This window comes from Prionailurus viverrinus, chromosome D2, assembly GCF_022837055.1.
Source record: "Prionailurus viverrinus isolate Anna chromosome D2, UM_Priviv_1.0, whole genome shotgun sequence".
NCBI classification, from domain to species: Eukaryota; Metazoa; Chordata; class Mammalia; order Carnivora; family Felidae; genus Prionailurus; species Prionailurus viverrinus.
In genome coordinates this window covers 54294378-54308871 of record NC_062571.1, presented here as the reverse complement: position 1 = coordinate 54308871, position 14494 = coordinate 54294378, and the positions used below count along the sequence as shown (strand labels likewise).

Below are 14494 nucleotides of genomic sequence, written 5' to 3'. Positions count from 1 at the left end.
ACATGCGTGCACACTTGTCTCTCTCTCTCTCTCAAAATAAATAAATAACCATTGGAAAAAAAGACATTAATATCTGGAATCTATAGAAACTAAAACTCAACAACAGAAAAAACTAAACAACCCAATTCAAAAGTAGGCAAAGGACTTGAATAGACAGTTCTCCAAAGAAGATATAAAAATGCCCAATACGCACATGAAAAGGTGCTCAATATCATTAGTCATTAGAGAAATAAAATCAAAACTATAATGAGCTACCACTTCATGCCCACTAGGATGGCCATCATAATAATTTTCTAAAATAACATGTATTGATGAGGATGTGGAGGAGGTAGGAATGTAAAATGGTTGCTGCTATGGAAAACAGTTTGGTGGTTTCTCAAAAGGTTAAACATAAAACTCCATTATGACCCAGCAATTCTACTTCTCTATGTATATCAAAAGAATTGAAAGCAGGGACTTGAAGAGGTATTCGTACACCAATGTTCATGCCATCCTTATTCACAATAGCCAAAAGGTCTAAACAATCCAAATATTGGTCAACAGATGAATGAATGAACAAAATGTAATATATATGCAATGAGTATTATGCAGCCATTAAAAGTATATAAACTGGGCCACATCAGCAAATAGATGGACCTCTGAGCATGGCAGTGTCTGATATTGCAGGTAGTGAAGAACACCCAGCCTTAGCCCTGCAGAACACCAGGAGCCTGAGAAGGCATAGACTCTAGGGAAGAGGGAAAACAGAGTGTGGTGTTGCAGAAGCCAAGGCAGACTAGCGACCTTACCCTTGCCATCTAGTAACTAACTCACTGTCCAGTGACTGGGGGCCACATTGGCCACCGTCTAATTCTTGTCATGTAAGAGGGCATCATCACCCAGTAGAGTAATACGTCTGGTCATAAAGAGAACCTTGTCAGTCACACACTTTATTTTCAGAAATTGTGCTAAACAGTCTAGCCTGCATAAGGTCATTGTCTAATAGAAAACAAATCAGGACGTAGTTAGGAGAGACTTTTTTTTTATTCAAAGATTATTACAAAGGAGGAAAGGGACTATTGCAACAGAGAGAACCTGCAAGTGTCTCAGAGGTCAGGGCAAATAAATGTCTTTTTTTGAAAGGCATGAACAAGGCTGGAAAGAACTGAGTGTGGGGAAATGGAGTGAAAGGCTGGCAAGATCAGATGGTAGATCAGAGACGATTTTATGCTAAAAGGCCAGTCCGTTCTCAGGAGGGGCTCAATGCTGGCTCATGCTGCAGGTGGGCCAAATTTCAGGGACTTGGAAAAAGGAAAGAAGCTTAACCAAAGTTTGGTTAACAAGCATTGAGTTCTAATTGATCAGTGGAGTAAGCAGTTCAGCTCATCATTTCTGAGGCAAAGAATGGGAATTTGGAAGGTCTGGGTGTAACTTTGTCATAGGTTAAACAGGGGTCATCGGAGGCTTATCTAAGTCATATGGGAAAGAGTCATACTTTGCAGTAAGCTGTTTTCCAGAACACAAAAATGAGGGGATTCCTGGGGCACCTGGGTGGCTCAGTCAATTAAGCATCCAACTCTTGATTTGAGTTCAGGTCATGATCGCAGGTCAGGAGATAGAGCTCCACATGGGACTCCATGCTCAGCGTGGAGCCTGCTTAAGACTCTCTCTTCCTCTCCCTCTGCTCCTCCCTGACTCTCCTTCTCTCTCTCTCTCTCTCTCTCTCTCTCAAACAAACAAACCAAAAACAAAAATGAGGGGTTCCTTTAATCATCACTATTTTCTAGGAGCAAAGAGCTCAGGTAAAATTCAACATTGTCAGCATGCTCTGGGATGTGAGTTCCATTTCCCCAATCTGAGGGTCACACTGGTCCTCTCAGCCAGCATAGATATTCCTGCTCAGGAACTTAGGGACCACCCTTTGCTGGGGCCCGAGCTGGAACCCCTTCAAGCCCCCTTTCCTGAGTGTTTAGTTAAGGCTTTTGATTCCTCCCTTGAAAGAGTCTTCCTGCTTGACATGCCAGGAACACATCTTATCCCCAAGACTTACTTACCTCCAAGATAGCCTCATAACCTTTTCTTCCAGACCACTGGCTCCAAAATGCCGTTCTGAGGATAATGGACCACTCCTTGGAAATTTGCTTCCTATGGGCTGAATGCAGTTCACAGAAGTGTTTTGCTCCAAGTGATGTTTTGCTTTGATTTTCAAACTTGAATTCGATGCCAATACTAAAAATCCGAATATTGAATCTAAAAATCCAGATTTCCAACTTCTCAAGAAAAATGGGGTGCTCTAGCAATTCTGGCCTGCATCTCTATTGTATGTTTCCTACAGTATTTAACAGAATTCCTGACAATAAACTGTGCCATTGAAAAAGTTCTATTTATGGATCCAAATATTACTTTGGGTGCTGTTGCTTTTTTTAAAGCCCTAGTCAGGAGAAGCATGAGCTCTCCATTTCCTGTTTACCATTGCTCCTCTGAACCTATTCAGTTGTTTATATTATTGTGTATGTTTAAGTGTTTCCATTTACTACCACCAATGATCACTTCCAGTACCAGGACAACCAGTCAAAGAGGTTTTACTTTCAGAGAATATGTTAATTAAGGCATCATTTTGGAAAATTTCTTACTATTTACATATGATTGCCTGCCCACATAATAATGCTGACATGTATCCTTAACCATCCAGTAGACCTACTTCACTGGACATTTCACTTGATATACTAACATGCTGTCTACATGATCAACTTGTGTCCATACACTGAAATCATACGATTTGATCAACTCGTACTTAGTTCTTGCTTACACCTTATGAAGAGAAAGAGGCTGTTGGGGGTCACTGGTGAATGTGAGAGGTCTAGGAGGACATACTTCCCCTTCTTTTGGATGCAAAGTTAGTCCGATTTGTAGATAGAGTTAAACCTGTGGTTTAAGCATTTGGAACATAAACATCAAGTCTTCCGTCTCCTAAGCATTTCCAGTCTTCCTATTCTTAGGACTAGAGGCCCCTCCCTGGCGCTTCCACAGCCTTTTGGGTCTATTCCTATCACTGCCCACAGCGCTGTACTCTAATGATCTGTTTCTGTGTCTGTGCCTCATGTAGAGCTTGAGCCTTGATGGGGGAATTAAGTATTTTCCATGATTATAGGTCCCAGGCCTAGCCAGCTGTTGAGGCAGAATGCAGAGATACAACACCCATCCACCTTCATTATTATAGTGAGTCTCTCCACTTCACACGTTCCTGAGTGAGGCATGAAATCTTTATACCCATAGATATTATATGACAAAAAATAAGTGCACCAGTTTTCCGGTGACATTTAGTGTTCCTGGTGTCTGCTTCTCATCTCGTCTGATCTGGTGTCTCCCTATCTGTTAATCACAAGCCTCCTTATCCACGACTGCCTCAGGGAGGGGTTTTATAGACATCCTGTCTCTGTTCTTGCCTCCTGGGAGCAGGCCTCAAAATGACAATCAATTCATTTGGTAATTGATATATTGCTCAGTCTCTCCGCTTCACTTCCGTCCAACCACAGTGTTCATGCTCTGGCAGTTTCCTTCGGGCATGTACACAAGCAAGTGACCGACCTTTGACCAGCTTGCAAAAGATACCTATTGGACTGTGTCTCTGTTCATGGACTGAGCTCTACTTAGGGAGGCTGTACAGCTGCCTTCTGCCAGATCCTGACTTAGAAATGTACGGTAAATACAGGCTGACCTTGCCAAGGGATCTAGGCCTGGGTTCTTTCAGTCCTTTGGGTACTGACTAGAGTCTTTCTCAGCACTCACAAAGCTCCCCCTCCATGATCCACCCCTCTCCCCCAGTTGCTCCCATCTCAGTGCCTAGGAAATCTGTCTTTGACTATCTAGCATTTATATGACATGATTTCTGGGACCCCAGGAAATCCCACCTATCTACTCCCCAACCTGTTCTATTGTGCCTGACATTGCTTTGATCACCAATACTTGCATTTACCCATTGGAGTCAAAGTTTTTAAAAACCTCTGGGAGTAGTTAAATTTTTTAAATGTAAACTTTTTATTGACGTATAACATTCATACAGAAAAGTACACAAACCATAGGTGTAAATGAACCACTATGGTTCAAGAATGCAAGGATCAAGAAACAGAATATTGCTGTCTCCCCAGAAGCCCTACCCACCATGGCCTTGTGCCCCCTTCACCTCCCCTTCACTCACCAGGGAAACCATTATCCTGACTCATAAACAGATTACTTTTGCTTTTGTTCTTTATATAAAGATTGTGTTATATGTATTCTTTTTGCACAGACTGATGAGGGACACAAAGGCGAAAGAAATGTGCCTTAAATTAAATCTCCTTACAGCTTTGTAGCCCACTGATAGACACCTGAAACAGAAAGCATGACCTTGCTCAAGGAACTCCTGGTTGTCTTACTGCCTTAATGTTTATGTTTTGTTAAAAACTAAAAGTAACCTTACCTGAACAGCAGCTAGCCCCTCAAGGTCCTGAAAGCCTTGCTTCCAAAATTCCTTAGAAACTTACTTTATCTCTATCTCCCCTCCCTCCACCAACTTAAATATATATAATCAGTCACTCCTCACAACCCCAGTGCAGCTCTTTCTGCCCACGAGTTCTGTCCCCATGCTTTAATAAGATCACCTTTTTGCACCAAAATGTCTCAAGAATTCTTTCTTAGCTATTCTCTCACAAACCCCACTTCAAATTTCATCATATACGTTTCTTCTGCTCAGCATTATATTTATGAGATCCACCTAAGCTGTTGTGTATAGTTGTAGTTTATTCACTTGTATTGTTCTATAGTCTTCCATTGTGGGAATAAACTATAACTTATTGAACTGTTCCATTGCTGAGGGACATTTGGGTTGCTTCCAGTTTTTTCCTTATAAATAGCGCTGTTATTTATAACTAGTGTCTTCTAGTTCAGGTCTTTCAATGAACATACGTACACTTTTCTGTTGAAAATACGCTGAGGAATGGAATATATGAGACATAGGATATATTCATCAGCACTAGATCTATCTTTTCTGTTTAGCCATTCTGGTGGATGTGTAATGGTATACCTTCTGTTCTTAATTCCCATTTCTCTGATAACTGGTAAAGATGAGCACTTTGTTTGATATGCATTGGCCATTTGGGTGTCCGATTTTGTTAATTGTTCAAGTCTTTTTGCTAAATTTTCTATTAGCTTTCTGGCTTTTACTTAACGATTTTTAAAGTTCTCCATATAACCTGATAATTTGTTGACTGTGCATACTGCAATATTTTTTCCCACCCCATGAATCAACTTTTCATTTTTAATCGTCTTTTAAATGCACAGAAACCTTTGTTTTATTTATTATTAATTGGTTGATTAATTAATTAATTAATTTAAAGTTTATGTATTTTGAGAGAGAGAAAGCACGTGTATGCGTGCAGGGGAGGGGCAGAGAGAGGGAGAAAGAATCCCAAGCAGGCCCTGGGCTGAGTACAGAGCCCCACATGGGGTTTCAATCCCAGGACAGGGAGATCATGACCTGAGCTGATATCAAGAGTCGGACGCTTCACCAACTGAGCCAATCAGGTGCCCCTATTTATTTATTTAGTTTTAAAGATTTATTAAATAATCTCTATACTCAATGTGGAGCCCGAACCCACAACCCTGAAATTAAGAGTTGCTCACTCCACTGACTGAGCCAGCCAGGCATCCCTAAACAGAAGTCTTTAATTTATTTATTTTTTCCTTAATGGTTAGCCCCTTGTGCGTCCTGTCTAGGAAATTTTTTTCTGCCCTAAGGAATATATGAAATATCATGAAGATGTTTTCCTGTTTTCTCTGAAACTAATTTTTTTTTGCCATATTATTCGATTGACTCATTACTACTTATTGAAGAGTCCATACTTAAAACCATGCCATTAATCATGGGATTATGTATGTGTGGGTTTGTTTCTGGGCTATCTTCAAGAAGCAGTTAAATGTTAAGCTTATTCTCAAGAAAGAATGCGTGTAATCTGATTGTTTCCCCAGGTAGCATTTATTATGTACTCATTGTGAATTAGACATGATGCTAAGCATGTAGCTGCCTCATTTCATTTTAAACCTCATTAACCCCCTAGGAGATAGCTGCTATTTTAATCTCCATTTTGTAGATGAAGAAATTAAGACTCAGAGATTAAATAATTTGCCCAAGATCTCCCAGCTAGTAAGTGGAAGAAAATCTGGCTGACTCTGAAATGTGGCTCTTTACTATGAGCAGCATAGAGCGGGGAGGGTAGGCAATAAGAGTATGTATGTTGAGAGTGAAGGGTGATGGTAACGGGGAGGCGTGACACCAACTTCCCTCACTCCACCACATACTTATCATAGTATTTTGTTGCTTTGTTTGACTTACATGGCACTGGTGCACATTTAAATGTTCACATTCATTGAAATAACACATTTTATAGATTAGGAACCATAGGTTTATGCCATTTACTATGTACTTGGCATATGATAGAGTATATTGTTCTTTAAGGATTTTATTTGTTAAGTAATCTCTACACCCAATGTGGGACTCAAAGTCACAACCCTGAGATCAAGAGTTACATGCTCTACTGACTGAGCCAGCCAGGTGCCCCCATAGAATATACTGTTGTCATTACACTATGTATTCTTTCTTGATTAGTAGTCAACCTTTGAGAGGAAGGAGTGACTTTTACATATTTGTAACCCTGTAACTAGAATAGTGCTCTGCCCAGAGCAAACAGTTAATAAATATTTGTGTTTTTAGAGTTGTTGAGCTGTGATTGCAAACTTGAGATTTTCTGTTCAGGGAGGTTTTCTATCCTGTATAAATTGTATTTAGTTCAGATCATGTGTTCTATCCCTAACATATATTTCCTATTTTTTCTCTTTCAATAGCTGTTGCCTCAAAGGGAAAAATGCAAATCTTTGACAGAATGGTCTGGAAGCAACAGATCTGAAATTCTTAAAATGTTAGAACCAGGAGCTACTTCCCACACAATGAATGAGTTAAAAAGAGAGAGAAACTGACAGAGAAAGACACAGAGACACAGAGAAAATTGAGTCTTGTAGAGAGACAAGCACTCCAAGTTCTAGACCTTCACCAGGTCTGTGGCTTTAAGTTCTGTGCTTTTATTTCTCAGGTGCAAAATGGGGCTTATTTTAAGAATAAAATGAAGCAACAGACAAAATGGACAAAAACATACCAAGAATAGTTGAAAAATGCTATTAAATGTCAAATACTGTGGGGGGGGGGGGGAAGCACCTGGGTGGCTCAGTCGGCTGAGCCTCTGACTTTTGGTTTTGGCTCAGGTCATGATATCAAGGTTCATTAGCTTGAGCCCTGCATGGGGCTCTGGGCTGAGAGCACAAAGCCTGCTTGGGATCTCTCTCCCTCTCTTTTTGCCCCTCCCCTGTTTTCTTTCTCTCTTTCTCTCTCTGTCTCTCTCATAATGAACAAACATTAAAAATTAAAATAAATGTCAAATATCGGTAGAAAGTAAATTGAATATAAGGTACAGGTGTGCTTGGTTTTAATAATAAAAGAACTAAATATAGATTTTAGATATTTACTAAAAAAGGAACTGCTTGACAAAGTAACTCAATATAGTATAATGTTAAATTGTGAGGCTACCTATTGCTTTACATTTTTTGAATAAATGTTTTTATTGCGGTATAATCTGATTGTATTTTGAAATAATCGAATTTACAGTAATTTAACTTACAGATTTTTGAGATCACATTCACCGCATTGAGTAAAAAAAGATCTACAATTTACTCTCAGGAATAGAAGGGGGCCTTGAATATCATTATCTTCTGTTTAGTGCAAAAGATGTAAAAATGATATGTATGTTAAGTGCCAAGGTTTTCTCTAAAATGGGCCCGCTGTAAAAGTCAGTGGCATGCCAGTTCGATTCAACAAATATTTAATTAGCGCTTGTGATTTCCAAGGAACTGTGTTGGGTGCTGAGAGGAAGCAAAGATGAAAAGCATCAATCAGTTAGCTGGAGGGAGACAAGACGTGAACCCAGTAACTGGTCTGCAAAGCAGAATGGGGCATCATAACGTAGAAAAGGTAAAACACAGGGAGAACCTGGTGGAACTCAAATAATTTAAATTTTCCTGCCTACGTTTTTGTCTTTTTCTTCTTTTGAAAAGGAAATATTTTAGATTCCTTTTCACGTGTGCCAGGTGGTTGCGGAGAATCTGCGACCCTGTGAAATCTCCCCTATTCCCTGTTCTTCCTTTGCTCCCATATTCCATGAGCTCCTCTGCCGCCAGTACTGGAATGGCATGTATTGTGTGGGTGGTGAAACGATGGAAAGTTATTTTTGTTTTAATTATGAGAACTGTTTTATGGAGGGAGGAGGAAAGGCAGATCGGAGACAGACGCTTCAGCGGGGATGCTCCGAGGAGGCGTTACTAAGGTTACTAGAAAGAGGACGGCAGGTGATATACAGGCAGGATTTTTTTCTAAAACAAAATATTTTCAAACGGGCGTGGGCGTAGTGCGAGCAGTACCACACGACATTAAAAGCTGCGCTCGCGAGGGGAAGGAGGCCGAGGAAAAAAACTAACGGTTCCGACTGTAGAAAGTAGATAGCCTTTGCCTACTCTCCCGGCCCTGGTTTCCGCTGCCTTTGTTTCCCGGGGCTGTTCTGGCTGTAGCACGAGGTCGGCGCGCCCGAGGACGGTGTCATTTAAGTGTGACACGCGGCCGAGCCGGACCGGAAGCGGCGCCCAATCGGGACCCGTAGAAAGAGGCGGGGAGCGGGCGGCGGCGGCCTTAGCTGCGGGGAGGCTGCGCGGCGGGGGTGAACCGGACTGGCCCTGCAGCGGCTCGCTCAGGCGGTGCGTAGTCGCTGCAGCCACCGGGAGAGGGGAAGCGACTCCCGCGGGCGTACTTGGCAGAGCAGGGAGGAGCGAAGGGGTGTGTGATAAGGGCCTTGAGTGTATTTGGGGCTGGCTAGAAGGACTTCCAGAATTGTTCCTCATATGCTACTCGTTGATTATCTTTTGGTTGTTTTTTTGGTTCTAGAGAACACCCGGCGTCTGCCGTCTCGAATTTCTCTCGGCCCTTGTCATTTGATTCGTTACCCGAAGTGAGTGAGAGCTTTTCAGTGCAACCACTGATTTGAGATGAGTATGGGATGGATGAAGCCGCCAGAGGAGGGAAAATGGGAGAGGGGGAGCAACGGTAGGAGGTGGTGTCGCGGGCTGTGGGGTCAAGATGACATTAGACTCTGTTCTAAAACTCTTTATATGCTGTACCACATTTAACGTACAGTCCTATGAGATAGGAGACCGGCGCTCTTATTAGCCTTGTTTCATAGAAGGGGGAAAGAGGGAACTGAGGCTCAGAGAGGTTAAGGAACATGCAGAACAAAAGACAAATGAAAAGTTCAGAGCCAGGATTTGCACTCTGGTAGGTTGATGCCAGAAATACATCTCTAAGCTCCACACAATGGTTGACCCTCATCAAGATGTTTGGAAAATGAGGACATAAAGGGTGAGAAGTTGCTGAGATGTGGTAAGACAGCTGGAGCAAGGAGTTGACATGATAAAGGGTGGGAGATCCAGGTGATGACAGATGTTAAGGGAGGATAGAGTTGGAACTGTGGCCTTCTAACCTTTACCTCCAACCTTGGCTAGCACCTTCCTCTTTAGAATTTTGTGGGACAGAGAAGAGAGGTTTTCACCCACACACCTAAGTTTGAAAATGGAATCATAAAAATTCACAAATATGTAAGATTTAAGGTTTACATGATGTAGACACCTTATTTAGCAGATGAAGCCCAAAGAGATAAAGTAATTTATTCAAGGTAGCCAGGACTAGAAAGGTGTCTTGTCTTAGGTCCAGGGCAGTAAAGTTTAGGGAGTTCTTTCCTTTTTGTCCTGCTGCACTTGTAATAGTGAGTATTAAAGTTTAAAAATTTCGATATATCATTTGACCTGGACTAATTCCTTGTAGCCATATGAGTTGAGTGTGACCTCAAAAGTCAAATAATCCACTGATTCCCCATTAATGTGTGTTCCAAATTCAATGTAATGCTGAAACCAGAGGCTTCTTCAAGTACAACTGAGTGACAATTGAGATCTTCCTGGATTTCTAAGAATTTCAGTTAAAAAATGAATTGGAACAAAATAAAGTTTACTAGACCAAAGGGCAAGGTTGTTTACTTTAAGAAACTAGGAAATCTCAACGTATGTTGTAAAAAGGCAAGTTTTAATGAATTGATAGTGTACTCTTCACAAATAGAGTAAGTCTAATGGAATATAATAATCAGTGGTAGCATATTCCGTAAAGGCAAATTGGAGTAGTTGAAATCGTGGGCTTAAGAGTCAAGTAGATCAGCTTAGCCACTTATTTGCTCTGTGACTGATTTACTTAACTTTGTCTTTGATTTCTTCATCTGTAAAGTGGAGATCATAGTTTCTAATTTATGGAATTAGAAGCAGTGTTTGTTAAGGACCTACCATAATGTCTGGAACAAAGTTGGTGATAAATACACTGAATCAAAGGTGAAGCATCGCTGAATCTTGTGTGCAGTCACATGGCAGGTTCTATAAAAAGAACCTCGTTTTCAGTGAAGAGGTCAAAGAGTAGCTTCCCTGGTTGGCTTAATAGTAATTAAGGTGGAAAATGTTGATTGATTCATTTTCTGAAGGGTAAGTCTGTTAATTCAAAGTGAATGAAAATTTTAGTTGGCTGGTGAACAGTGATATACCCACCATGATCCTTTACAGTTACTACAGCTTTTAAAGATAACTCATTTTTGAACTGTTTCCTGAACTATGAGCAATTTAGGTTCTAGGTAACTGACTTTATACTTCTTTACAGATGCATGGTCATGGGGGCTATGACTCTGATTTTAGTGATGATGAACACTGTGGTGAATCTAACAAAAGGAAAAAAAGGTAAGTAATTTATTGATCTCTGTTTCAGATCCTTTGGAGGTTGAGATGACGTATAAAGAATACTGAAAGTTTCTGGATTATGTTTACATGTGAAGACAACGATGCTCTACTCAATGAATTTTTGTTCATTAAACTATAATGAATTGACTCGAGAATTTGAGAACAGTTATGTGAAAAATAAGAAAATGATGTTTATGCTGTGAAGAGATTTATGGAAGTGGAGGTGGGGGAAAAAGGAGACCAAACAAAACTTAGATTTCTCTGTTGCATCTATTTTTCATGCAACCGTTAAGGTCTTTTTACTTGTGAATGTCATAGCTAAGTACGGGCTTAGTTGGAGGTCCCTTTGCAAGTACTTGACCTCAAAATGAAGTTCATGTGGAGGGTGAGACTGTGCAGTTTTATGGTTTTGTGAATGAGCAGACTAAGTGTTTAAAGGAAGGAGCTCATGGAAGTTTTTATTGAATTGGAAGGGACAAGAACTGTCAGCAAATAAAGCCTATGCTTTATGAGGACTCTGCATCTGGTGATATTGCTGTGTTTAGGTGCATTGTTTTCAGCTTTCAGTGGTTAGAAATTGATTTCAACTGTTAACTTAGAAGTGATTGACTGATCTATATTAACCAAACTTATAAAAGTTGTTTTACTATTTCACACTGAGAGCAATATGTAAGGCATACTGAATGGAACCGAACATTTTTGTTGGGTTCAGTATTCATGGGTGACCAAAAGAATAGAAATGATTATAACAAATTATGTTGTATGGTTCTTTATGTTTTTAAGATTTTTCAGTTAAAAGTATTACTTTGTAAGAATAGAACTTGAGCAAATCTAGCTGAATAGTCTGTACTCTTCAGTTATATCTATCTTTATAACTAGGGCTGATCATCTATAGTCTATTATATCATTTATAATCAACCCTTATTCTTTTTTATATTATTGGTTACCAAAAGCATCAGTATCTCTACAAACAGGAAAATTGTGGCGCAAAGAGATTAAGTAGCTTAATCTCATTTAAGATTAAGATGGTGAAAAAAAAAAAGATAGTGAATGACAGAGCCCAAATTTGGATCCACGAATGTAGGTGGTCTAACATCAGAACCCATGCATTTGTTTGTTTCACCTTCTCCATTTTCTAAGTATTAAATAAAGTTAAGATATTAATTAAGTGATTTAAGGAGACCTAAAATGTCTCATTAAAGATCAGTGAGTCATTTTTAAGTTTAGACTTGAAATTTTAAAACATGTTCCAATTAGGAAAATAAAAAGAAACAAGAAACACCCTTTAAGAAAAATGAACTCTTTTAATAATTTTTCTTCTTCATAAACCAGGACAGTTGAAGATGATTTACTGCTCAAAAAGCCATTTCAGAAAGAAAAACATGGAAAGGTGGCCCATAAACAAGTTGCCGCAGAATTGCTGGATAGGTGTGTACTTCAGTGTAAATGTCCTTTTTTGGTTTAAGATGTTTTTGTAAACTCAGGGACTTGGGGGATTTAATTGTATTAATTAGAATATAGAAATTTGAATTTGCTTAAAATTTGTCTTAACAGGGAAGAAGCAAAAAATAGAAGGTTTCATCTGATAGCTATGGATGCTGTATCCTTTTTATACTTCTAGATTTTTATAACAAATAGAATATTTTTAAATCTACTTTTCTATTTCATAAAATCTTGTGAAGTCAGATAGACCTATATTATGTTTTTAAAGGTAAATGTTTATTGATGTGCAATCTTGTCATTTATACTTTTGAGTACAGTTCTCTTTTATTGATACATAAGAAAGATTTAGAGACAAAAATAATAAAACGTATTAGTAATGATCTAGAAATAAGTTTATAAAATGGTCCATGAACTTGCAAATATTTTTCCAATCTGTTTTTGTCTGGCTCTCAAAATTTCTCATTTTAATACTGTTCTTACCTTTAATCTCATTTTAACTCTTATTCTCTTACTACCTGGTTCTTGGCTATGGAAGTTCTTTAGGTGTCTGAAGGTAGATCTGTCTGTGGACTGTCCTCAGGCTTCAACTCTTAGGTTCAACTCTTGTAGTTGCTTCAACTCTTAGGCATGACTTGGCTGTCTTTAAGCTCTTTCTTGCTTCCCTATTATAGTCATGTCTCACCTCAACTTTTTGGTAAGACTGTGGCTTATTACACTAACTGCTACCACTAACCATCCATACTACTGTTTGGAATATTGGGAGAATGAAAGAGAGGTCAAGCAAGACCTGAAGTATTTCTGGATGTTTATTACTATGGGCAGGATTAAGAGGAGACCATGGCAATTAGATACATCCCCTATCTATTGACGTCTCTTTCACTTTATCATTCCTAATCCTTTTCTATAAGTTATAGAAATCCTCTTATCACCGATTTATTTATTCCTCTTATCTTCTAATCCAATATCTCAGCTTTCCCATGGATTTATTCTCATCTGCCACTTGTTCCTTTAACATTTTGGCATCTATTGTGCCTTCGGTGACACCACTCTTTTGGGGGTATTGGGGCATCTAGTTACAGCATGGTAAGAGTGAAAATGTAGGTCCCTTTTCTGGCATTGGTGGAGGTGGGGCCACAGTTATTTCTAGAATTTTTGTCTGGAGTAGAGTAAGCGTTGTCTAAAGTTATCTGTCTTGTTAGGCTTCCTCTCTCTTGGTTATTCAGAGAGAACAGGCTTTTGTTGGGACTTTCCTTGTCTGTGCTTGTTGACATTTCCAGGTTGCCAGCTTCTTCACTTCCAATTCTGAGTTCATGAGGCAAAAAGAAAACCTGGGGAACTTACCGCCGTGTCAAACCATGGGTCTTGAACTCCCTAGCTATTAATGGATTCTCCTCCTCACTTTTAGAGTCTTTTTATATTTTTTTTAGATATAATTTCCAAGGCTTTTAGTTGTTCTTAATGAGAAAAATAGGGAAAAGTACAACTTTGCTCCATCTTCCTAGAAGCAAAGTCCCACTCAGCACCTGTTTTTATAAATAAAGTTTTATTGGCACATACCTGTGTTCTTTCATTGAGGTGTTATCTGTGCGTATTTTCATGCTAAAATGGCAGAGCCAAACAGTTGTGACAAAGACACGTTTACAGGTGACAAAGAGACCATTTATAGAAAAAATTTGAAATAGACCAAAAGCTGGAAAACCCAAATCTCTGGATGTCTGGATTTTCTCTTTTTTCTTTTCTGGAAGGTTAACTGCTTTATTGCCAGTATCATATTCTGATTCAGTATTCTATCAGAACACATTGTAATGAATTAGGTCATTATTTATCTTTGATATAATAGGATGTAGTCAGACAGTATTATGGATGAGGTTAATTTTATTTGCATATTCAGCTCTGGAGAAAATACCTTTGAGCTTTTTAAAACAAGTAAAACGGTCATATATCTTGTTGTATTGTGTTAAAAATAAACATGACTGAATTCTTTAAATATTAAAAGAAATATAAAAAAATAACATTGTTTTTGAAAGCTTAATGTTAGGATTTAATATTACAAAAGTTGTATCTTCTATTTTAGAGGCTTTGTCATTACTGGAATAACTAGATCTTATAGTGATAAGAGTTAAATTGTCTTCCATATCTTTAATTTTGGACACTATAATTTATTTTTCATAGT

The 14494-nt window shown here is 39.0% G+C and overlaps 1 protein-coding gene across 7 annotated transcripts in view; it reads left to right on the top strand.

Annotated features, from left to right (window-relative positions):
- The first annotated feature begins 8694 nt into the window (after window positions 1–8694).
- The window catches only part of LOC125147925 (protein FRA10AC1), a 43580-nt gene continuing 37780 nt past the window's right edge, over window positions 8695–14494 (top strand). For 6 of the 7 annotated variants that reach the window (XM_047825414.1, XM_047825411.1, XM_047825409.1 and 3 more), the window contains exons 1-5: window positions 8695–8811; window positions 8999–9062; window positions 10802–10878; window positions 12211–12306; window positions 12433–12478. In XM_047825414.1, the coding sequence (XP_047681370.1) occupies window positions 10802–10878; window positions 12211–12306; window positions 12433–12478 (219 nt within the window). In that variant the 5' untranslated portion in view covers window positions 8695–8811; window positions 8999–9062. Of the gene's footprint in view, window positions 8891–8998; window positions 9063–10801; window positions 10879–12210; window positions 12307–12432; window positions 12479–14494 lie in introns of all 7 variants that reach the window. The other variant, XM_047825410.1, reaches the window with a different exon arrangement.